General features: G+C 47.7%; 1 protein-coding gene across 1 annotated transcript in view; it reads left to right on the top strand.

Annotated features, from left to right (window-relative positions):
- The window catches only part of adgrl1a (adhesion G protein-coupled receptor L1a), a 90,438-nt gene that overhangs the window by 49,508 nt on the left and 14,927 nt on the right, over positions 1 to 26,003 (top strand). The window contains exons 3-9 of the mRNA XM_062408713.1: positions 3,309 to 3,522; positions 4,790 to 4,899; positions 19,116 to 19,323; positions 19,544 to 19,808; positions 21,229 to 21,556; positions 23,166 to 23,462; positions 24,836 to 24,939. Of these exons, the coding sequence (XP_062264697.1) occupies positions 3,309 to 3,522; positions 4,790 to 4,899; positions 19,116 to 19,323; positions 19,544 to 19,808; positions 21,229 to 21,556; positions 23,166 to 23,462; positions 24,836 to 24,939 (1,526 nt within the window). The remainder of the gene's footprint in view (positions 1 to 3,308; positions 3,523 to 4,789; positions 4,900 to 19,115; positions 19,324 to 19,543; positions 19,809 to 21,228; positions 21,557 to 23,165; positions 23,463 to 24,835; positions 24,940 to 26,003) is intronic.

The following is a 26,003-nucleotide window of genomic DNA, read 5'->3' as shown; positions in this document are numbered from 1 at the left end:
TGTGCTGTGTGTGTGTCTTTGTCTGTGTCTGTGGGAGAGATAGATTGCTGTCTCGTGCACAGCACCACATCCATGCAAATCACTTTGTGTAATTATTGAATTGGCTTATATCATTATCGGTATGTGGGACAATTGGTTACCATTTCTTGTGGCTGACACATATTAACAGTTTTAGAAACCACAGGCGGTGAGTCATAGTTTCACCGTGAGGGATTAGTGCACCTATACATATGGCTGCTGCTGAGAAATACACTTTTTCATCCAGCTACTACAAGTCTGACAGGCACGGTTAATAGCCACGTGCAAGTGTGTGTGTGTGTGTGTTTGTGTGTGTGTGCACGCTTCCGAGTGTGTTTGTTGGCTAAAGAGACCCTGAAACCTTAATGGATTCCTGCAGAGTGAAGGACAAGCGTAGCCCATGGTCAGTCCAAGCTTATCCTCTGCTCATCTCATCTCAGCTCAGAGCTAGCCACAGCCCCATCTAGGCCTCAGGCCATCTGGCTGACACACAATCATGAACACACAAAAACAACCACACAGACACACTCCTTCACACACACATAGACACTGAATCCCTGAAGTTAAGTTCCACGCTGGTTTGTGAATGCGCCATTCAAAAGAAAAACACAGTGTAAATCGGTATGTAAGTTGCATCCTGCTGAACTCACAGGGTGAATTCCTCCTTTTACCTGGAACTTTACATACACTGCTAGTTTGGGCGTGAAATATGCTACGATATGGCGGAAGCAGAGATTTGCAGTGGAGCCAGAAATACAGAGGTTATCAGGGTTGCGGCCACCAATGAAGTGCTCAGGCTCAATAATGTCTGTGCTCAATTATGGCTAAAAATATACCATAACAGCCGGGCCAGAAAAAGAAACTTCTGAAAAACGATAATGGATTTGGGCTATTGATCACATTCAGTGTATATTTGGACTTACCAGGTTTACATAATGGAGATGAAATACACACAATGTACTTGGTTTTAGCCCTTTCCTCCAGAGCATCTTTGTTTTGATGAATATTGGCTCACTTGGATGATATACCAAACATTAGCAGAGGCAACAAACTGAAATCATCCACACAAACCTATGGGTAAAAGCAATTAAAAGGAATCCTCAGTAATTATTCAGTACTGCCAAAAACAACCCTGTCGTAATTCAACCCACAGCCCAAACAATGTGATCAGCTGCTCTTTGGGCTGTTTCACCCAAAAGCTGTACTTCTCCATTATCACTATTTACATTAGTGCTCAAACGGCTCTGAACAGCCAGAAACGCTCTAATGTGTGTTAGAAGTGTAAGGACAAACGTGTGATCCGCCCCCTCTGGTGTGGGCTAATGTTCCTGTTGTGCTGGTCCGCGGTGTGAGAAAGAGTGCGATCGCTCCTGGTGGCCCCTTCAGTTTCACTCTCCTCTTGGCTCACTGTGTGGCTCTAATCGCTGGCCAGCTGTACGCCGCTGTGTACTTACACCGTAGGGTAGTTAAGAGAACAAGCCCACACACTGACACTACGTATTGTAATCCCACTGTGACACCATGCAAGGGAGTGTGTGCTTGACTGTGAATGTGCACACTCGTCTGCCCAGGACTTCCGCGGATGTGCTAATTTGCTCATGTGGATTTTTTTTTTTTGCATTAGTGCGGGGACTTGTTTGTCTTGCCTCGCCTGCTGTTTGCATCTCTGTGTGCTTTAATTAGTATGCGCTTTTGCATCGAGGCCTTTGTGATTTGGCTCGGGCACTGCATGCTGGCGAGGCTTAAAAGATTTGAAGTCTGTCAGGCGCTGGTCATTCAGCCTTAATGGCGTTAGTTACACAACTGAACTCAAGTCCCTGTCCATAAATGGGTGGCATTTAGAAATATGAGCTAGTCCGATGGCAGTGAATCATGTAGCGCACCGCTGCAGAGCATGTCTGGGATGACTGACATTGACATTGACCCAGATGGGCACTCCTCCTGAATGGACGGCAGCTGAAACCTAAGCAGCGCTAGCTCAGAGTCAGGAAGGGGAAACAGCCCTGCTCTGTGGGTTTCAGCGGTGGGGAAGAGGGACTGACTCCGTGCCCTTGTCTGCTGCTGAAGCCGTCTGGCGCAGGGGCCAAATTCTGTGCAGTGGGAGCCTCAGTTTATAAAGAAAGATCTTCCAAATTCCCGCCTGCTTGAGGAGAATCAGGACTGTTCTGATTAGATTTGACAGGGTGCCCATTATCAGCCTAATCGATGCCATGTCCTCTCCACTGAAAATGCAGAGGAGACGTGCTTCTTCAGGACAGTGGACAGTTCCACACCTGCCAGTCTCCAACACTTCAAGGTTTTTTTTTTGCCCAAAAGAAGTTTTGTCAGTTCAGGACCATGGACAGCAGCTCTCACAGTTGCTGGCAGGAGCCTCGGCTCAGAGAGACACTGGTTGTCCTTCAAATCCACATTCAGCTTCTCTGCCAGATCACTCACTCTCCACTGCTAGTCTGTCTCTGCCTCTACCTGGGCTGTGAAGGAATTTGGCAGCCATTTTGTTATGTCTGTGTGTGTGTGTGTTTGTGTGTCTGACGCCGACTTCAGAGACAGTTGGAAATCTATGCAGTTATGGAGAGAGCTGGAGAGACAGCGAGAGTCTCTCTCAGCGCCTCTTCTTAGCCCTCTTTCATGCCTCTCAGCCTGGCTCAGCGATTAACCCTGAGTACCCTGCTGTCTCTGCTGACCCTTCTCCACAAAGAGCCCTGCTGCTGGCCACGGCAGTACTTTGACATGCCTCTCAGATGGCTGATTAACAGCAGTGGGTGTGCAAATGCTGTGCGCCCCGAAGGTGAAGGTGTACGCAGACATTCATTCTCTCTTTTTTAATTTGCTTGTTCTAAAATTACCTTCTTATTCCTAAGGTACTGATACTTTGAGGTAAAACAGACTAAAAGATGCTCTTTCCTCTCTGGTGTGGGGATGGCGGTGATAAGTTGCTGCCTGGGTGTGTGTGGGAGTTTGTTTGAAACTATCAGTTTGTTTTTCAAGTGGTGCAACATGTCAGGCAAGTCTTTCATGCCAATTTGTGATATGTGATGATCCCGTGGAAAAACTGGATTGCCAGGCTGTGCATCAACCGAGCTGGAATATTACCACAGGGCGACGGCGAGTCGATAACAGCTAATTTGTGTTTTACATGAGGACAATAGCAACCACTCGTATTCCGCCTGCTCTTGTCAAATACTACACATCATATTTACAATGTGGTTGAGTAATAAAGTGCCTCCTAAAAGTATTAAGGTTCATTGAATTATCAATAACTTTGCCTCCCCTCCTTCTTTCCACTCCAGCACTGAGCCGGTCAATGATGCCCTTCGGCTTGATGCGTCGAGAGCTGGCGTGCGAGGGCTACCCGATCGAGCTGCGCTGCCCTGGAAGTGATGTCATCATGATTGAGACGGCCAACTACGGCCGCACTGATGACAAGATCTGTGATGCGGACCCCTTCCAGATGGAGAACGTGCAGTGCTACCTGCCAGACGCCTTCAAGATAATGTCACAGAGGTAACTATTGATCTGTTTGGACCTTGAGTGTCTGTGTGTGTGTGTGTGTGTGTGTGTGTGTGTGTTTGTGGAGAGCCGGTGCCTGTTATTGGCTGAGGAAACCAGATACTATTTCACAACATAATTCGTCCAGAATTTCCTGCTTTTTCTTCCAGATGTGTGACATTTTGTGCGGAATACTAAAGTCTGCATCGTTATTCTGTGCAGAACAGAACAACATCTTGGTGCACGGTGGTGTGTTCGGTTAGCGTGTAAGTGCAGCGTGTGTGTGTGTGTGTGTGTGTGTGTGTGTGTGTGTGTGTGTGTGCGTGTGCGTGTGTGTGTGTGTGCGAGAGTAAGGGTATGTTTTGGATTGTTGCAGGAGTATTTGTACCGCTTCCTTCAGCCACTCACTATGTTTGTGCTCAGCATCTGCTTCCTCTGAGCTCAGATCAATGGGAGCCCTCTCTCAGCTATCCATCACGCACGTAATGGAGGCACAGGGTGCTAGCTTGAGGAGAGAGCAAGGGAGGGGGGGAACGGAGAGAATTGAGGAGGTAAAGGAAGGAAGGAGACTGTTAGAAATGATGAGATGATAGAGTGAGTGCAGCAGAGATTTGAGATATGAGGAGAGGGAGAGGCAGCACGGGGAAGCAATGCTAAAAGCTGGATAGAGGAGGATTATGTGATGAGAATAAGAGAGTGTGTGTGCGAATGTGTCCTTTCTTCTGTGTGTGTGTGTGTGTGTGTGCTTGTGTTTGTTTTTCCCAGAGTGTGCAAACGTGAGAAGGCATGCGGCGATGCGGTTTAGATGTAGGTATTATGTGCATATGAATGTTTTCCCTTTTGCGTGAGGTGTAGAATATTTGCCTTACCCCCCACCCCCCCCCCCCCCCCCCCGTCGTCCTTCCCTTTTCTCTCACCTCTAATTGCTCCCACTCACAATCCCCCAAGAGAGAAGGCTCTTACGTCACTCGCCCTCTCCCGGCCTCTTCCCTCCCTCCCTCACTTCTCTCTATCCTTCATCCTGCTTCTTTTCCACCTCCCTCCCTCCCTGTCTGATTCCCACCTCCCCTTGGGTGCAGCTGTCACATGATCTAGTCTAGTGTGAAATTACTCCCTTCCCTACCGTTCTCTTCGTCTTTCAGAGCCTGGAGATGTTTTCTTTTTTTTTTTGACCCACTCCTCTTTTTCTTTCCTACAATGGCACTTGTTATTTTTTTAAGCACTTACTTTCTTCCTTCTCTCTGTTTTCTCCCCTCCTCTCCCAATCTGTCTCCTCTTGCAGGTGTAACAACCGCACTCAGTGTGTGGTGGTAGCAGGGTCGGATGTGTTCCCGGACCCTTGCCCAGGGACCTACAAGTACCTGGAGATCCAGTATGAGTGTGTCCCTTACAGTGAGTACCGAGAACCCCGTCACTCCCTCACATCTCCCCACCCCCCTCACCCAAATCACCGCCCCTCCCATCCCTCCCTTTACCCCCACCTGAACCTCTTGCCTTCGGTCTTCAAACCCCCAAAAAAACCACAACAAATGATGTCCACACAATCACTTGCTCTCTCTGGCTTCTTTCTGCAAAAGCAAAACAAAAACAAGACACACAGTCATCCTCGGCCACTCTCTGTCTCTCTCTTCTCTCTCTCTTGTACACTCACACTGCTCAGAGACACACACATGCACACGCTCACACCGAGCGCTAAACCTTTTTTCTTCATCGACAGAGCGACGCACCAGACGCTGAGAGGGATTTTCACATGGGGGAAGGTGCTCTGATAAGGACTTCACACACACCCACTGCAAACGTGGGGTCAGCCCTTATTGGTGACCACTGCAGTGTAACACACACCGCCCCACACTTACACACCGACTAACCCAGGGGCATGCCTCCACCTTTATCTGGTTCCAAACACCTTTGCTGTCCCTCTGATTTCCAATAAAAATTAAAATTGGGCGCAGTGAGACCGGGAGGCAGGGGACATTGTGTGTGCGCCGCACCTCACAATAGGAATGTTCACACAAACAGCAAAAGGCTTATTTTAGACCACATGACCTGGAGCACCTGCACATTTTAATGTCCCCATGGTAACGTCTGACTTCCTCAGAGCTGCGTGGAGGTGTGATATATACACACGACTGCGCACACAAACACACACACACACACACACACAGGGGGGCACACGGTTGCTCTCTCTCTGACTCTTGTGTGTACACACAAAAAAAGAGCACACTCACACATGCAAAGGAGCAGACACAGCAAGGATTATATGGTGATGTGTTGATCCTCGCTCATGTGAAAATCTCAGCTCAGTCTCCCCCTCCTCCCTCTCATGTATTATTACTCTCAGCATTGATCCCCTCACCGTGCAGGAGCACTTGGTTGGAAAGGAGGGGCAGTGGTGCTCCCCTCCACCAGGAGGAGGCAGAACTGGGTTGCAGGAAGGGGCACATGAGGGTGTTTGGGGTTGTGGGGGTGGGGCACTGGGGGATGATGGTCTTCTTGGGGTGCTGGAGCTGATAAGTTTAGACGGAGTTACGGGAGTATGGGGTGATTCTCTCTGCTTTTTCCTCAGGAGCAGATGTGGCGAGCCACGGGATCGAGTCCACGCCAAGCGCTAACCTCCTTCGCTCTCTTCCTCTTCCTCTTCATCCCTTCTCTCGGAGGTCTCTTTCTCACCCTCCATCTGTTTATTATCTAACAGTCAATACCATCTCTTTTCATCCATCTTAACTCCTCTCCTGCCTTTCTCGCTCTCTCTCTCTCTCTCTCTCTCTCTCTCTCACTTCTTGCTTGTACTCTGAGGTCTTTAATCTTCATGCGTTGGCCTGTTTCTCATTATTTTTCTATTTTTACTCTGTCCATCAATCTGCCACATCTTATCATTCTGTTGTGTCTCCTCTGCTGTCTCTGTTGTATTTTTTCTTTTACAGATGCGGCGAATATTCAAACGTCCAGCCGCTCTGCTCTGCCGTGGACGCTCAGAGAAACTCAGGGACTTCAGAGCACCTCTTTCAGTCCTCGCCCTTCCTCTGCTCAGTGGTTCTGTGTGCTCAGTGTACCTTTTGAGAGACTGTGTGGAGTCGGGTTGCAGCCGCACTCACAGATAAGAAGTTAGCTGGGTATCGAGCCTTTTGCGGCTTATTCTTTGGTGTGAATCTTTGCTTCACAGCCCTCCAAGTGGCAACAAGTGTTCGTCTCGAGTGTCCTCTTCCTCTGCTAACCGGCCTTTCACTCAACGTCAGCTGCGGTCGCACTTCCCCTCTCCTGTAGAGTATTTCTGTTTGTTAATCCTTTCCTACTCCTGCTCTGTAGCTTGGTGTTCTATATAATATCCATGAAGGTGTGGGGGGGGTCAAGGTGGCATCGCTCAGTTTTCCCCGTCGTCTTCTCCTCATGCATTCTAACCTTGTCTTTTTCCGTCTGACTGCACGAGGAAGCTTGTTCTCTCTCTCCACGAGGCAATCAGGAGGGATGATTAAATAGCTGCTGACTTGCACTTTTTCTTCCCCGCGCGAAAAAAAAAAAAAAGAAGAAAAAAAAACAAACTTTGTTGATTGCGTCTGAGGTATGGCTCCGGCTTACAAAATTGGAAGCTGATCCCCCTATGATGAAAAGTCCCACCTGTCTGAGGTGACAAAGAAGAGCCAATTACCCCTGTCCTCTGCCACCCTCCCCCGCTGCACTCATCGCACACGCTCGCCTGCACACACAGATAGAAACAAGTGTTGCGCACACGCGTACGCACACAACCCACTGTGCGGCTGCTCCAAATGTTTGTGCTCGTCTGACAAACTAAATATGACCTGACACATTCAGACTCAGCGCTGCAGCCGTTCGTCCCCAAACCTAGACACAGTCTCACCGCACGCCACTCAACTCGGCCACTTTTAATTACCAGGAGGGGGGGGGGGGGGGGGGGGGGCATCGCTCTCTTCAGTTCTGCCTCAGCAGAGATTTGTCAAGATTAATTGAATTTGCTGCTGCTAATCGCTCTGGTAATGCCCCGTCGTTCACGTCTGGCTGGGAACGCTGGGCACGCTGGCATCAGCCGAGGCCGACGCGCGCTTGTCATCTCTTGTCTCCAGAAAGGGGGGGGGGGGGGGGGCAACAAAGGAAAGATGATTTGTAAAGGTTGTTGTGTCGTAGCAGCTGAGGTGGCGTGGCAACCATGTTGACGGTTGTGTGCGATGTTTACATCTGAGGGGGGGGGGTCCTCTATGTGCGTGTCACACAGATGCCATGTTACCAGTCACCTGAAACAGCGAGGTGACAGCTGGAGACACGCACACACACACAAACCTCCTGTCAGCTGAGCTCAGACAGGGGTCGAGTATGTGCGTGTGTAGCAGCGCGTGGGATCGCCTTGGCAAAATTCAACATCCGCCAACAAGTCAAATCATATCTCATTGAGCCAAAAAGCCCTGCGAGGGCCCCCGCGCCACACAGCATTGTTTTTCGCCAGCCGGAACAGAGCAAGACAAAACGGCTCAACTGAACTCACATTTCACACTGTCACAGTCTGTTTTAGGGCTGCTGGATTCCATTAAGACATCACAGATCCGTGCACACAGCAGCAGCATGTACTCCATGTAGAGGAGAGCCAACCCTGCAGTTTGAACACAGATATACACCATGAAACCCTACCTGCCCCCCCCCCCTCCCCCCCCCCCCCCCTTCAGGACACCGTGCTACATCATTATTGATCCTCAATGCTACTCACTGGGGCCGTCCCTGTTAGCCATGCCAGAGCCGTTAGACCCAGTGTTGAGCCCCTGCTATTTCATCAGCTGTGATTTATCTTGTTAATATGCACAGTGCAGGTAGCTGGAGACCTGGCTTTAGAAAGTGCCGGCTCAGGTCGCACACTAGAGATTCTATGGATCCTCTTACGTTTCTACATATTCTCTTCTTTTACCCTCGTGTTTTTTTTTTCATTTTTCGAATCTGCCACTGTTTCACTTTATGAAATTGAGCCTTGCTCACAAATGTATTCAGCACTTCTTATTCATTACAAGCCATCGCTTTTTGGACACAAAGCCGCTGGAAATGATAGTTGACTTGTCGGGAAGAGTTTGTCAGTAGAAGGAATAATGGCATTGTAATATGACAAGTTTTCAAGGGAGGAGAGGAAACACTTTGATGTAGCTGAAAATGAAATTCTATTAATATGTATAGGGCCACCATTAGACGTCGGGCTCATAAATGTTTGGTGAATGAGAAGCAGGCGGCTTTGCTCAGGCCGTGGAAAGGGATGACTCCACCGTGAAGAATGTGAAGTGAGAGAAAGAGAAAACAGAGCGGGTTGGGGGGGGGGGGGGGGGGGGGGTTGGGGAGGGGTTAGGGGGAGGAGAGATGGGAAGAAGATGGAGAGGACGCGCTATCTCTCAGCGGCGCGAAAGAGACTGAGGAGGCTGTGTGTGTGTGTGTGTGTGTGTGTGTGTGTGTGTGTGTGTGTGTGTGTGTGTGTGTGTGTGTGTGTGTGTGTGCGTGTGCGTGTTTCTAGCCGTACTCATTAGTGTGGGAGTAATTGATAGGGTTGTAGAGAGCGCTGAGCAGTGATTAAGGGGAGAGAGGGCAGTGGCTTATTTCTCAAAAGGGCCCTGAAAGAGAAATGCTGAATGAATCAGACAAACAGCCAAGGTGGCCTTAAACTAACCCCCTGTTTCACTGTGATGACACTTTGATGAGTTTCTGTCTCTCCTCTCAATGTGTGTGTGTGTGTCCTCTAGTTGGTGTGATGATGCTCTGTGTGTGTCTGTGCTCAGCGTTTATTTTTCAGGACAACCCAAAGCACAAGAAAGGGAGTCATCGGAGGTCGTCCACCTCCCCTGTTTCTTCTTCTCCTTTCCTGCAGCAGCGGAGAAGTTTTCTCTCTCTCTTTCTCTCTCGCTGTTCACCACTCCATGCGGCTTACATTCTCACTGGTCCATTCACAGCACTACATTTAACAGACCCTCTTCGACGAATGTAGTCTCCGACTTGCACGAAGTGGACGAGCTCCACCGTCAGATTCCTCCGTGAAGAAAAACAAAACCTCAATGTGTTCAAGCCCGGCTGAATCCTGGTCTTCCCATGCACCCCCTGCAGCTGTTGCAGCGAAGATGAAAGCTCTGGACGGTCTCTGGCCACTCTCTCCCTCCCCTAACCTTGGAGCTAACGATTGCACTCGCGGTTGGTGGCGGGGATGTAATGCTTTCTTGCCCCCTGCCCCGGCTTCACAGGCCTCGCTTTCATAGCTTTGCCATGTTTACCCCTCTAGGCCGAAAATGGCCGCCACTCCCCCGGTCTTCGTGGAGGTTGTTTGTCCTCTTTGATCTTGGCATTAGATGATAAATGATCAGTGGGGCTGTTGGTACTAATGCTGCCTCTGCTGTACCGCTGCCAAGATACAAGGCCATCCTCCACACAGACTACTGCTGCTAACGCTCCCTTTTCTCTTTTTATTTGACACGCTTTTTCTCTCTTTACTGCTCTCTCTCTCTCCTTCTTTATTTCTCTCTCTCTCTGTCTTTCTCTCTCTCTCACCTTTCTTCTTTCTTTATGGGCAACCCGACGAGGTGTCGTGACTATTTCACAGGGCTCCCCAGGGGACATCAGACTTCCCGGAACACATACACAACAATCACGCTCGTAGCAGGGATCCACCAGCCAAGTGCCTTTTCACACGTCTCTTCCCGGGAGACATGACAATCCACTCGCACACCACTTGCGCCTCTGAAAACTCAGGGGGAAAGGCATCTGCCAGGGCCTGCGATTGGAAAGGGCGGAGCTGAGATCCGTCCTCGCTCCTCCTCGAGTCCCCAGCTGCCCGTGGACCTCCCAAGACTCCGCCGCACCGGCAGGCATCGAACGGCGTCACGGATGTCGAGGGAGCCGCGCCTTACCCGCTCGTGTCGTCCGAGGCCTCGCTGTGACACAGCACACCAACCTATTGATTTGTGTGTGATGAGCCCAGTTGTAAACAACCCCCCCCCCTCCCCCCCCGCCCTCCATGTCTCCTGGTTACTCTGTGTGTTTCTGAGGCGTTCCACTCCGCCAAGCCCTCCCCTTCCCCTGTTGTTTGTTCTCTCGTCTTTGATGAGCCCGCCTCAGTCAGGCAAGCCGGCAGCTCCCCATTGATTGGCCGGTCGATGGGTTGAGTGTTTTTGCTGGCTTCTATAGCGAGCGTCCTGACTCCCTAAATTGAGCAACGCCAAAAGCTCCGCTGTCTTTAGATCGAGGGACCGCTCAAATGTCAACAGAGACCGTACCTGGAGTGAGAGGGGTACAGCGATCCCTCTAAGGACAACCAGCCAAAGATAGAGACATCCTCATCGCCACCTCTCCATTTACCATCCCCCCCCATCTCCTCCTCCACCTTTCCCACTCTCTGTCTCTCTCCACAGCTGAAGAGGACCCAGCACAACAATATTCCTCCTCGGTTTCTTCCTCCTACAGGTTCCTGCGGCTGCACTTTTGGCTCGTGGGAGGGATGGGGGAAAGGATGTGGGAATATGAGGGGTGGAGGTGGGGTCGAGAGTGTGTGGTTGGGGGTGGATTGTGTTGTTTGGGGGATTATTGATAAAGCTGAAATGAAATGGAAATGGATTTAAACCCAGGTCAGGCCATTTTCCCCTCCTCATTTTCCATCTGAGCCATCCTTTCTCTGAGTAGCCAACCATAACACAGACCAGATAACTTGCTTTAACAAAAAAAAAAAAAAAACGAGAGAAAGAGAAAGGACAGCGTTTTATTTAATCTCAATTTTCTCTTTTTTCCTGCACCTGTTTTTCTTTCATTCCCTTTACTTTCCCTCTCTTGCTCTCGCTCTCACTCTCTTCCTTACTGTCTTTCTCTTTTCTCTTTCTGTCTCCTTCTTTCTCCTTTTTCCGATGCTTGAATAGAAGTGGATCAAAAAGGTAAAGACCACAATGAACATAACAACCACAGCTCGCCCCTTCCTCCTCCTTCTCCTCCTCCTCCTCCCTTGTCTCCCTTCCTCCCCCCATATCCCCTCCTAACCCAGCACCTTGTGTAGTGGTCATGTTTGATGTTGATATCCCTCCCTTTTCTTTCTCGTTCTCTAATCGCCCTACTCTGCCCTTATCTTTCTATCTCTCTATGACTTATAACCAAAACCTCTAAAATCCTTCTAGATCTCCTCCTTGGTTCTGATGACACCAGCCTGACCTGCACGCACGCATACACACACACACATGCAAACACTTGCACAGACACACAAAAAGGCATCATGGGAGGTCAGTCAAGTATCTATGAGAGATAAACGAGAAATTAACATCATTCTTTCCCGTGTGAAGTAGCACATCTCAGCCCAAAAGCACAGACACCATATCATCTCATGGATAGCAATTATTTTATTTTTTTCTCCATCATTTCAAAACCCCATCTTCTCCACACCGTTGCCTCACACACCTAACAATTACATCTCCCCTTTACATCCCTTCAGAGTTGTTCCACTCATTTTTTTAAATGCGATTTATTTGTCTCCCAAGATCTAACAAAAACCAAATCCTTCATCTATCTCTCTTTACATCACTCAGCTGCTCCTTCTCTCCATCTTGTATCTCCTCCACTCGGGACTGATTCAGACTTTCTTGTTGCTGTGTCCTCAAAGCAGAAGCACTGTGTCGAGATATAACAAAAGTAACTGGCCAAAGTTGCTCTCGGATCATTTTTACAGAATCCCATTTCCAGGTGCTTCGGTGTCCTCCTCTCATTCTCTTTTTCAATGAATCACACTTTCATTTAACTCTAGCTGTCCCCTTACCTATCTCTGCTTTCTGTTACTCATCCTCCTTTTCTCTTCTACTCTTCCTCTTGCCTCTCTGATTGGTTTATCTCTCAGATCACAACTGGCCATCACAAGCAGCCGCAGGCTCTTTTTGAGCATCCTTTATTCTGCTCTCTGTCCTCTCTTTCAATTTGTCGACCCCCCCCCCCCCCCCCCCCCCCCCCCCAATACCTGTGCACAACAGTCCCTCCCCAGTCCCTCATGTGGTTGGTGAGGCTGCGGAGGGGGAGGAGAGGATAGGTGCCCCGGCTCCTTGTAATGACCTCTCTGATGTAGCAGGGCCCCGCCACAAGCACTCCATAAGAGCGCCAATCAGCGTGGCCTGGCACCTCAATCACGAGTTTCTTAAAGAGCAGAGACGGACCTGACCCATTTCAAAGGTCAAGCTGGGAGCCATAGCTATTAATGCTAGCTTCCCAATGAGCCTTAACTCCCCCTCTCAGGTCCGCGCCCTCCTCCAACCCCCTCCGACTCCCATCAGTCTCAACCTCGGCCATTTCCCCGTCCAGCCCCTTGGCTGGATCCATACATTGGAGGACTTCACTCTTATGGAGGTTGCCATCAAATTGGTTTATGGGCCTCCTTGTCTGTTGTCATGTCCATGGCGTTTCCTTAACATCGATCATTGTGTCACGTTTTTCTGCCACCGCAAGCAGCCATTTTAGTTCGCTCTCCCCGCTTGCGGTGGAATAGGAATGAAAAAAACGAAACCCTCCTCCTCATCCTCCCTCCTCCTGCCTCACCCAACTGGTTATACTTATTTACTACTCCTCCTCCCACTAAAACTAAAATGAGCACCCCTTACCTGTGTCTGCACCTCTGCCCTTATCCACTGTGATCCATCCCTTCACCGCTCTTAAACACACTTCACTCTCTGTTAATGGTTAACGCTTCAGACTTGTGCTTTGACCATCAAATGAGTCCTCTCTGATTGATCAGCTGATTGACAGATTGGGATTAAGTGCATCATGCGGTGATGAAAGTCAAAATGTTCAGATCCTGTGCAATGAATGTCCAACACTGTCAGCCTACCTACCTACCTACTGTCAGGGCTATTTTAAGACCATCTCAGCGTTAGCCACCTCTCCTCCTCCCCATGACTCTCAGTTTCTATTCTCACCCTTTTTCGTTGACAGTCGAGGGGAGTAGAAAACCCACATCATCACAATAGCTCCTTTATCACTGCTGACTGAGTGTCCGCCACGTCTTTCTCACCCCCAGTCTGTTTGCATGTGAAGGGAAAGAGGCAAGAAAGGGAAGCAGCAGTAGACCAGTGTGCAGGTTCCTGGTGTTTTTAAAGGAGGGCACGGTGCAAGGACAAAACCATTACTCACACAAACTGCTCTCCACCTGTGATTTGGGAAAGTGAGAAAGAAGGAGCGAGAAGCCGCTGCATCGTGTGACAGGAAAACACAAAGAATGGCCACTAATGGGGGGGGCAGAGAGAGAGATCCGTCGCTATAGAGACGATGAGTCAGGCAGCATCGCCTCATTAGGAATGACCCACCACACACCAGCACAGTCATGTGACCGAGGCGGCGCAGATAGACGCCCTATTCAGTGGCTCGGGGAGGATAGAGGAAAGTGGCGGGGATTGACTGTACAGGCAGAAGTCATTGCATTTTTAGAGCCAAGGCACAGAGAGGTGAGCAAAGCAGGTGGTCATGAATATAAAACACAGGAGCTGGTTTCAGGGCCGTGATGGAGAGACGGCAACTGGGAGGAGATGGGAGGAGGCAGGGTGGTGGCAGGCTAAGCTAAGACAGTCAGTGCATGGTATGACCCCCTGCCATCTATTGTATCGGCAGCCCCCCCTCTGCAGCCATGTCCCGACAAACTTTCCTGTCACTCAATGTCAGCTTCACTCCGAGGCAGATAGGACTTTGCTTTTGGCCTCAGTGAAGGGTTTTCTCTGGGGTGAATGTTTGGGTTGATAAAGGCGCCGGCTTGACACCTGCCTCTTCCACTGTCTGGACAGTCTGTGTGCATTGTCTGAGCGCTTGTGTGTATCCCAAGGGTGTATGTTTGTATGTATATGTCTGTGCACAGCTCATTGTACTGTATTGTATTTTTTTACTCCCAGGACTTGACCCCCTCGTAGTCTAAAAGGAAACGGAAACACAATGGGAGCCCCTCCCTTCTCCCTCCGTCTTTCTCTCTTCGTCTCTCTGTCACTATATGTCCCTCCTCAGCAGATTAACTCACTCCTAATTCTCATTTCACAGGAAATAACCTATTTGCTCTGACTCCGCTCCTCTCTCTCTTCTTGTTTGCACATAGAGCCCGCTCACATCCTCCTCCACGCTTTCTTCTCTATTTCTGCCTCTCTTACTCTCTGAGCTGCACACAAACACACACACACACACACAAATACAAATACGCACACATGCAAGACACACAAATGGGCTTATGAATGCACATCAGCATTCCATCAAGAGACTCATTGAACACTTAAAGGCCATTAACTGTCCAGCATGTTCGTGGAAGTACCATGTCATGCTCCTTTCTGCCCCCTGCTGCCTGCATGCTGCACCTGCCAGTAACAGGTGTGGGATTCAATTAGAGCAGCAGGCTCTCAGCAGTCAGTCCTGTGAACAGGCCATGACTGCGGACTGGGCAATGACTTGGGCCAGCAGAGCTCTCAGATCCCTGTAGTTAAGAAGAATAAAAAAAAAAAGACACAACACAAACAACACAAAGACAGCACTTTAGAAACAGCTGCCAAGGTTTGGCAGGGGGTATTTAGATCATCAAAGTCGAACATTAACTGTCACCAGGATGCTGTCACATCAAACATGAGAACACCATGGATTATAGGAGGCAACCGAAATGAAAAGGTCTAAATTTAGCCTAAAGCTGTCAGCGCTCACTTTTAATTGCGTTACCAGTCGATCTCAAATTGCTGCTCGACACTTATGGAAGATATTCACTGTCAATTCTGGGAAAGTTCTGGCACTTTCATCATTTTGTACCGCAGCCTCGTATTGACAAGTAGCAGCTGACCTGTGCTGAGAAAAGGGATTACGGAGATAAATAGCCAATTATTACAGCCGTATTTCCTCGTATGTGTGGCAGTAATTGGCATGCTGGAGTATGATAGCTACAGCCTGGGTTTTAATCCCAGATAAGGTAAATTTCATTAGCCATCTGGCTAGTTTGTAGGGTAAAGAAGTGTCTGTGCTGCTTAGTGACTTCACTCGGATGATCATGACTACAAGATTTCCATCCGCGCCCAAATAGGAATTAATCTATTAATCTAACAATCTGACATAATCCCAGATGGCTCTTACTCCAGCTAACCTGCTCTTGCCAGACTTGGATAATGCCTAATCTCAAGATTTACGCCTAATGCTTAATGCCTAATTCCTAATACCTCATTCATACTGTGGTCATAATAGCCTATTGTACCATACAGACTCCACCGCTATAGGGTTTGGCTGCTCTGGCTCCCCGCTGCTACAATCACCCCTCACAGTTAGAGGGAGAGAGAGAGAGGGAGGCCGAGCGAACGAAAAGGCAGAGAGACGCTGGTAAACAGGAAGGCAGTCGGGACGACTGGGGAGCGCAGGTCAGAGTTAATGAAGCCCCCTAGGCAGGGTTTGCAGGGCGTGAAGCATGGCCACTGTTTCGGTTTGGCGTGTGTGTGAGTGTGTGTGTGTGTGTGTCCTCACGGCCTGTGTGTGCAGCCTTGAGGCCTTTGATGAGCCCCTTTGACACCGGGCCCACCCAGCGACCAGTTCAATAGAATAAACCAAGGCTCGCTGATCTGCTGTCGACAGGGTTCACATGGGAGAGGAGGGAACAGAGGAGCATGGCGGAGGATGACAGACCGTTAGTCCACGGCGCGCTGCAGTTTCATTTCGATGATGAGGCCAATAGAGTACAGACTGCAACCAATTTAGGACAGGCCTGCAAGGTCGGGCTCAATAATGAACAGAATCGCAGTATTTTGGGACGGACACTGTGGAGGGCACGGTGTGTGGAGAGAAAATTGTATTGCAGACGACAACTGTTTCGGAGTAATGATAGGTTGTAGTGCATGCTCTGTCTCGTACCCTTATGTTGTGGTCAGTTTGGATTTAAGGAGATCCGCCTCCGCCTCCAAATGCTCTTATATCATCGTCTTACTGCAACCTTTAATTAGTGCACGATCATTATGAATGTCATGGAAGTCCAAGTTAATATTAATCACAGTTAAAGCTGTTATCCAATATTAGAACTGCTAATAAAATGTTCATACAGTATTGAATCATGAATCACTAAAGCTGTATTAACCAAGGTGAGGATGTGCTCTCTTCTGTTTAATAGGTCAAAAGTCATATAGGCTTCGTACAAATACAAGTGAATAGAGACGAGCTGATTCATGCCATGTCTGCATACTTTGAATTCAACAGTATAACCCGTCGTATATCAGCTATATAAATCCCTGCAATATATCACCTTGACATAACACTTATATGTATTACATATACTTAACCAACACTTATATAATATAGCTTTCCTTCAATAACCCTCTTTATGGGAAATCACCTCCACTCCAATGAGCCATACCTCTAGTTCACAAGTTCTGATTTGCCCTTCAGTAAAAGCTGTTGCTTTATAATATAATTTCTATATTATTGATAATATTTTGGGAGGATAAGTGACAAAAATGCATTACATGTCTGCTATTGTACTGATTTAAAATAAAGATGGGTTGGAAGCTAGCGTGTTCTGAGTAATTTAGCGATATCCTTCAGTTGTGAATGACAATACATTGAGTGTCAAAGGAGTAAATATACTTTTCTAGTCTCGGTCATCCCAACCGGAGAGAAGGGGCTCGCATGTTTGTGTTCCTTTGTCCTTTATTCTACCTTGAGGCAGAGTGTTCCTGGCTTTGTTCACGGGTCAGGGACGCTGCATGGCTTTCTGCATGCTGTTTACTTCTCTATTTACAGTAGCATTGTACTTTTGAGGCGGTGTCCTACTTCTATCGGTTGTTTTTATTTTTCCCCGCTCCGTAGCTTTTCTGCTCTAATAATACCTCGCCCGTTACGGCCTTTTACTTCAAATATTTTGGAGCAAAACCTCCGTTTGTTTGCGATGCGCTCATGCTGCGTCTGGATTGATAGAGATGTCATGTGATTGCGGTGAGATGGAGAATTGGCACGTTGTTGGTCTAGAAGTTGTTCGGCTGTATGAAAATGCTGCATTTAACCATCGCTCTGAACATAGTTCTGCATGTTTCAGTCACCCACGTTCGTATTTGCAAAGCAAACACCTCAGGCGTCCCTGCTTTCGAGGAAGCATTTCGGTTCAACAATGGAGCCTGACAAGCCTCCTCCCCGTGAGGAGTCTGTATCCAGTGTGTTTCTTTATGCCTGAGCATGACTAGATTCCTATTTGGCTGTCCCGCAGAAAGAACAGCCTAATTCCTGAGTGGCCTGGCGCTAGTGATCACCTGCCACTATCAAGAACAGGAGCAATAAGAGGAAGCTGGATTTTCAAAAATCCTCAAGAAACTGTAACTCCGCCATCTCTCTATTCGGATTCTCCTCCCGCCCCAGACTCCATGCAATATTCAAGACAGTTTGAGCCTAGACTGATCCATCACTCTAACAGTCGCAGTGTGCCAGTGTATGTATTACGCATGTTGGCGTGTGCATGCGTGTCCTTGTTCGCTGCGTGTGTGTGTCTGTCGGCGCATCCGTGTGTGTTGTATGTCATCTGTGTCCAAAGGCCCATGCAGCGTCCAATTAGTTCAGAGATGCGTTCATTCATGAGGTGACCAGCAGGTGCCTGGTTCTGTCCCAACCCCACACCAGAGAGCCACATAAAGAAACTGGCAGCGCAGACGTGGGGACTCCTCAGCTGTTTTTATTCTGTAGTGCCTCCAACTCCCTCTCTCTCTCTCTCTTTCTCTCTCTTGCTCTCCGTTGCCGGGTACCCCTGTGATGTCAGAGTGGCGAGGATGCCAGCAGCCCTCCTCATAGATCACCTGGCATGCCCAGTAGTCCCACGGCACTCAGGCAGGGACACACAGCGTCAAACAGCCAATTTACACTCGTCCCCAGTGGATGACCTCCACCTGCCTAACGCAGACATCCAGTGTGTGGGGGTGCTTGGATACTGCAGTGTGTGTGAGGTGTCTTTATCTCTGTCTCACTGTTGTTGTTTGTCTGTGTTGGCTGTATGAGTGTGGGTGTATGGAGCCTAGTGACTTGCGGTGGACGCCTGGCCGACCTCACATCTTTACCCCAGGATGCTTTATTTTCTTGGAGGCATCACTCTTGACTGAGAGCCAAATTTGAGTCCTAATAAAACAAGCTCCACAATTACTGTTTAACCACCCAGCAGCATAGCAGAGAGGCAGAGGCCTTTGAAATAAAAACTGCACAATCAAATAAAAAGTAGGCCAAGATGAATCAGATTAGAGACCACATTTAAGCCGTGGCGGCAGCCAAAAATCTCCCATTTATCATATCCAGACGCTTTACGACCACAATGCCGATGTTCTACAAATGAGCTTTTATATGTTCCTCCACTTTAAATCTGATAATGTGCCTCACTTCACTCCCCCCCCCCTCCCCCCTGTCCAATTCTTTCCCTACTCTTTGTTCCCTTTTCAATTCTCAACTCACATCTTCTCTCTGTCCCCTCCTCGTCCCTCTCCTGTTCTGTCTCCCATGGTCTTTGGCCTTTCCCTATTTCTTTTTCCTCCCTCCCCTGCCGTTCCCATGATATGTTTCATCTTTACAATGCTTTGTTTTGATTTTCTATATCTTCCCTTGTCCCCCCCCCCCCTTCTCCTCCTCTCTGCTCCAACACCCCTCCTCTGCTCCAGTCTTTGTGTGCCCGGGGACGCTGCTGCGGGTGCAGGCCGCCAGCTCCCTGCAGGAGGCAGAGCACCAGGCAGGGGCGTGGTGCAAGGACCCGCTGCAGTCTGGGGACCGTCTGTACGTCATGCCCTGGACCCCCTATCGCACCGACATGCTGTACGAGTATGCCTCCTGGGAAGACTTCAAACAGAACCGAGCCACCACCACCTACAAGTGAGGGCGCCTCCCACTGTCCCGGATGATCAAATAGCATCTGCTTCTGTATTGATTTATTGTCTTTTGAGCTGGATACGGATGGTGATAACAGAATGGTTCCTCTGTGGTGTCGGCTCCCTCACCGTGAGCTCGTCTCGTAGGATTGAGTCGTGCAGAGTAAATAAATTGACTTGTATTCTAGGATTTCTGGACCACTCATGTGATTCTCTGTCAACAGGTTGCCCAACAGAGTTGACGGCACAGGGTTTGTGGTGTACGATGGGGCGGTATTTTACAACAAGGAGCGCACCCGAAACATAGTCAAGTATGACTTACGGACGCGCATCAAGAGCGGCGAGGCCATCATCACAAACGCCAACTACCATGACACGTCCCCCTACCGCTGGGGAGGGAAGTCGGACATCGACCTGGCAGTGGATGAGAATGGCCTGTGGGTGATCTACGCCACGGAGTCCAACAACGGACGACTTGTGGTCAGCCAGGTGGGCGAGCAGCGCTGCACAGACGGGGGATGAGATGTGGATTATAAATGCAGGAGTGGATTAAGACACAATCTCATCTAACTTGCCAGATGAGAGGTCATATGTCACTCAGGAAAGACTTACTGTTCAGGTCACATAAGGGCACCTTCAAATGAGATACACAGATCGTTGACCAGAAAAAAATGGGTTTGCATAGAAATCGAATTTTAGGCCCTATTTCAAATCCCATAATAATAAAAACACAATCCTCTCTAGTGAGGAAAATATTTGATTTGTTTTTTTAAATGAGATGGAGCCATTTTTTTTCTGTAAGGTTGCCTTCTTCTACATATGCACATTGTTTTAATCTTGGATCTCAGGTCACTGTACTTCCTCACACAATCTCCAAATGTGAATAATTATATTATGGTTCTTTGTTTCTCAACAAAACAAAACTGCATCCACGTTCCCATTTAAACAGAGTTTGAATTAATGTCTTCTTCCCGGAGACGCATCACATTTATTATCGCTATCTTTGACCTTACAGGGAAATTGTTTTTCAAACTGCACGAGTGAAACTATCCATCTAAAATATCAAAACCCTGCATGAGCGATGAGACTGTAGCATAACGGAGCGACAAAGTAATAAACAAGAAAGTGATCACTTTCATCATTACGGAATTGTTTGGTTTCTGGGGAGCTTTATTATTTTTCCTATTTACTCGGAGAGCGGCAGACATCTGGAGGTCCGTTATGCCTCAACGTACAGTTCGGAGGTATATTACACAGATGCAACATCGCGTAACTACAGTGAGAAAAAAAAAGTCTCTTCTCCGAAGCTGACGGTTTAATTACTTTTTAAATGTTTTTACAAGTGCTTATAAATCTGTGCTGCTGTAAGCTCCTGTAAACATGAGCAGCAGGAGAAATAGTTTGCAGAGTCAGTTCTTTTTCTGAATAATGATATTAGAGACTTTATAGATGCTGAATTTGAAGGTATAGTTTTGTCCATCCTTAAATTCATCTTTTTTTGTAAACGTTAAGCTTATAGTCAGCTTCACACTATAAAGAACTGGAAATGAAAGAAGTTCAATAAATCAAATCTAAATATAAGTTTTAATTACTTGAAGAAATCTACTAAACTAAGTAGAATGGCAAACCGAAAATGTTGAAAAACACCAAAAGTTAAAAAAATTCTGATCCGGTCCCACATCAAAATGTAATGGATTCTTTCCTGAGCTATACCACATGCTTCCACCAAGTTTAGTGGTAATCCATCCTGTAGTTTTTGCATAATCCTGTGAAATAATAAACACATGCAGAAGAAAACATAACATCCTTTGCAAAGATAACAAAAAAGCGAAATTCCCCCAAAACCCTCCCAGTGTAATCATTTGTACTTTAAGCCTCGGCTGACTTCAGATCTCCTCTTCCTCACCAGGTGAACCCTTACACCCTGCGCTTCGAAGGCACGTGGGAGACCAGCTTCGACAAAAGGATGGCGTCCAACGCCTTCATGGCTTGCGGCGTGCTGTACGCGGTGCGGTCGGTTTACCAGGACGATGACAGTGAGGCGGGCGGCGACCTGGTGTTGTACGCCTACAACACCAACCACGGCCGCGAAGAGCCCGTCAACATCGCCTTCCCCAACCCCTACCAGTACGTCTCCTCCGTGGACTACAACCCGCGGGACAACCAGCTGTACGTCTGGAACAACTACCACGTGCTGCGCTACCCTCTGGAGTTTGGACCCCCAGACCCCACCGTAGGTAAGGAGTGGTACTGCAGCCGGCACACAAACTCAGTGCGTTCACAGGAGTAACTTCTGTGGTTTAAATCTACAACTCTTAGATGTATTGCATTTGGAAATTTGTGCAGAAATACAATACACCCCACAATTCCTTTTTGGGTTGTAGGCTAAAGTGTTAGCTAAGGTCAAGCTGGAGTCCCCCGACATGTTTAAATATGTGATATTTAACAATTGTTCATTGATATTTATAAAAAATAATAGACACATTTTATATATTTCTTTGACTTGTGTACTTACATTATCCAAAATGCTTCCAACAATGTTCAACTCAGAGAAATCCATTATCCATTCTTTAACGTCAGACAAGTTTGTATTAACATATTATTTTATCATTGATTTATTCCTGAAACCGCCATCACAGTTGACCCCCAATTGAGATTATCCTTTTGAAAGGATGTAAATCTCAGTTTGATAGTTGATACAAAATTGAATCTCAACCCATCCGCTCTTACCTTAGACACTACAACAAATAGTATGTATGAATTCTACATCAATAGAAATATTCTGTGTATTTTACAGACGCCAGTGTCTTCTTCCTGAAAATGATGTAGCATAGATTATGTATCAAAGATTTACACATAAGGGAAAGTTCTGTTGTACTTCCAATGACTCTGTTTTTCTTTTTTTGGGTTACTTTATATTCATAGAACATGAAATTATGAAGGGGAATCTGGACCGTGGTCGTTTAGCTACAAACAAATGTTTCTGTTATATCCGTTGTGTCGAAATACATAATGATGCTTTTCTCTGGACCAGGGACTCACTTCAAACAGCCCAATACAGAAAGTGTTTGTGGCGGCGTCATATCTGACATTTGGATGGCTCCGATGCCAAATCCTTGTATTACCATCCAGCCTTAGTTACAGTAAAGAGCAGCCTCTCAGGTTTGACTGCCGTAGCACTTCATATCAACTTCACCGTGTCACGGATAATGAAAAAGTCTCTCTGAAATGATAAGAGGGAGGATGAAACGAGAACAGCACACTGCAGTTTGGCAGTCCATCAATATAAGAGGGAGGTTTGGATGTACTGTATATCGGAGCCGCATAAAGGCCTGTATGCAGCTCAGATTCTGCCCAGAGAGAGAGAGAGAGAGAGAGAGAGAGACGAGGCAGAGACAGACTCCGCGTTTGATCAGTCTTCGTAGTTGTGATGTGTTGCTTTTATCTTGGCATTAGGTTTGGTTGTTAGCGATGGTGACTCCACTCATACATTTGATCAATTATTTACTTCTGCCTGACTTGTGATGATGCTTTCTCTCCATCTCCTCCCCTGCGTCTCCCCCTTTATCTGGAGAACAGGCTTTGAGAAGCTAAAAAAAAAAAATGTTTTTGTCACCCCAATTAATATTGGACTAACTTTTGAACTCAACTTGTGAGAGAGGTCTTACACCCACATGCATGTGTCCTTAACTCCCTTGTCCGCCTTCTTTGGCTTTTGGCTTTGCAGCTCTCAAAGAAACAAATCCCTTACATCCTCTTATTACTCTCCAAACATCTCATTCATTCGTAGCCTCTGACTCTAACCAAGTCTCCTCTTCTCTCTGAATTGCTCTGGGGGTACTTCAGGGCCTTTGACCACCGCCCAAGTGTCCACCACTGTTGCAGCCAGGCCGTTCACCTCCAGCGCCAGCCCCTCCACCGCCCGCCCTGTGGCGCCCACCTCGCGCCCAATCGGCTCCATCAACAAGCACCCGGATCTTCGACCAATCACAGCCACCGTGCCTGTCACCCGCCGGCCGCCGCAGCCTCCTCCTCAGGGCCCGGAGCCCCAAGTGTGCGAGGCGAAGCGGGTCCGTGGTGTCGACTGGCCCACCACACAGCGAGGAGAAACCGTAGACCGCCCTTGTCCCAAAGGATCTCTAGGTGAGGACGGCTGCATGTGTACGTTCCAAAACATGTGTGGACTCTTTCCACTCGATGAAACAAACAAGCATGTTTTTCACGTGTGCTCTCCCTGTTTGTGTGTGTGGTACATCTCTCTGCATGTACCCAAGCGATCAGCATGTTTGTGCCTTTCCCCCCCCCCCCCCCCCCCTCCTCTGTCCCTGCGTTGGTCCCACCAGCAGGCACAGTCCCCGTGGACTCGCAGATGAAAGCCCATCCTCCTCGAATGAAAGGCTCATCTCCCACAGAAACAGAGCTGATTGAAAATGGCGAATAATGAAATGAAAGGCTAGACAACACAGGGTTCACCTCCCTTCATGCTCGCTTCTATACCTCTAAACATTGCAGCCATCAAAAAGCAATCTTTAGTCACGGGGGAAGAAAAAAAAAGACGGCATCTTCCTCTTCGCTGCCTTTCAATGGTTCTGTATGTTCTCTCCCTGAGAACGGCAGTTACATCAAATTAGCAGCTGGCTTAATTGCTACATTTTGGCAGAGCTCTCAAACCCAATCTGTGGTCGATGGAGGAGAGTATAGACAAAAGTGGGAGGGGGGGGGGATCAGTGGGAGAGAGAGAGAGAGAGAGAGAGAGAGAGAGAGAAAAACTGGGTATGAAATGCAACGCCAGATCTGCTCTGATCCGCATACAACTGTGAGGTGTTTTTAGTTTGTTTTTCTTCTGCTTCTATCGCTCTCTCCCCCTGTCTCTGTGGTCTTGTTTCTACTCTTTTCTCTGAATCGTCTTTGTGACTTCACGCGGGTTTGTTTTGCGTTAGCGGTAGCGGATAGACCCCTCTGTCGCTTTATCCCTGCTCAGTGTCCTTTCTCTGAACCCTCCTAACTAAACAGAGAAACCGAGCTGGAAGAGGGGCTGGTGGAAGGTGCCTCCCTGTAGGGGTTTGTGTTTGACAGCGAAGGATCATTCCTGATGTCTTTGTTGTGCACAGAGTAAATGTAATGTGTGTTTATGTTCCTTTTTTTAAGTTCCTCCTTTTGCAACATGAAAGCCTGTTTCCGCCCGTGCCATCGTCTTCCTCCTTTGCCCTTCCCCTCCTTTCCCACCGCCCTAACCTCCATTTATTTAACCTTTTCCACTTCTGGCCCATTTTCTCTCCGACTTTTTACTCCGTCTCCTCCCTCCTTCTCCCCTCTCATCTTCGAACACTAAGACTATTGCATTTTTAAAATTCATTTGATTCCATTATTTCCTGGCTGAATTTTTTTTTTTCTTTGTTCTCATCTCTCGACTGTTCATTTTCTTCTGTAATTGCAGACACCTAACACTTATTATCTCTCCATTATTCCCCCCACCCGTCCTTCTCCACGCTTCTGCTCCCTGCACTCCTCTCCAGGTATCGCTTCGTTCCAGTGCTTGGCGGAGCAGGTCATGTGGAATCCGCGGGGGCCTGACCTGAGTAACTGCACCTCCCCGTGGGTCAACCAGGTGGCCCAGAAGGTGAGACCTGCAGCCGTACCCCCTGGCCATTGGTCCGTCCCCTTCCCGTGCCCCACTGCCCCGGCCATCCTCCCTGTCCACCTACACACACACATTAACATATCTCCAAGGCTGGCCTGATTAAAATACAGACTCATTTCAACTGGCTCACCATTACAAGGCATCTGTTCTTAATACTTAATTAACTCTCCTTTTTTTCACTGATTTACATTAATTACACCTAAGTTCAATTATTTTTTATGATTCAGGCGTCACAGCTTATAAGTTCTCTCTCCCCTCATGCTTCAGTTCCTCCATTTTAGTCTCATACTGTGTTATGCCTCTGCAGTAAATAAACATCATGATCTGTGTTATAATATACACTGTAGTACTCTGCTAAACCAATACTTTTGTCAGTGATACGATTTCAGAGATCCATATAAATGTGTATTTACACTAAATGGAAATTAAAATGCGGCTGTGACTACATTTCCGCAGGAGAAAAGTCAAAAAGTCAAAAAAATATAAAAGTGTAGAGGAATGGTAAGCATCATCACATTGGGAAAGTAACATCATAATAACAATCCATTATGCCAGTCTCCTATTGGCAAAAATCAATAGCAAATGCAAAGTGGTTGCTTAGGGTTCTGATTTGCAAGTGAAAACAGTTTTAGGGAGAGTTAAAAAAAATACAATTTGGTCCATACAAGGTCCATCATAAGTGTGCATTTTTCAGAGAGGGTCTGGAGAGATAGGATTACAGCACAGACAATGTACACACTTTTTTTAACAGTTCGAGTTTTCCTGCAGCCTTGAATGGGACTCAACTCATCAAAGCGGATCAGTTACATCATTACCTCCCACTATTAGGTAATGGTTTCATCTGCAGGTGATGGTTTGTTTGTTAGTTATTTAGCAGAAACTACGCAAAAACAACTCAAACTGATTTCCTGGAATTTTCTGTAACCAGCAAACTAGATGAGGGAGCTGATCCAAGATTGATTTTTGCCACTTTCTTTAACATGGTGAGATTGGTTGTGTTGTTACAAGCAAATGGCGCATGCAGCCCATCAACATTTAAAAAG

Source organism: Platichthys flesus, chromosome 16, assembly GCF_949316205.1.
Source record: "Platichthys flesus chromosome 16, fPlaFle2.1, whole genome shotgun sequence".
Classification (NCBI taxonomy): Eukaryota; Metazoa; Chordata; class Actinopteri; order Pleuronectiformes; family Pleuronectidae; genus Platichthys; species Platichthys flesus.
Note: the sequence above shows the minus strand (reverse complement) of the source record. Positions and strands in the feature narration are given on the sequence as shown.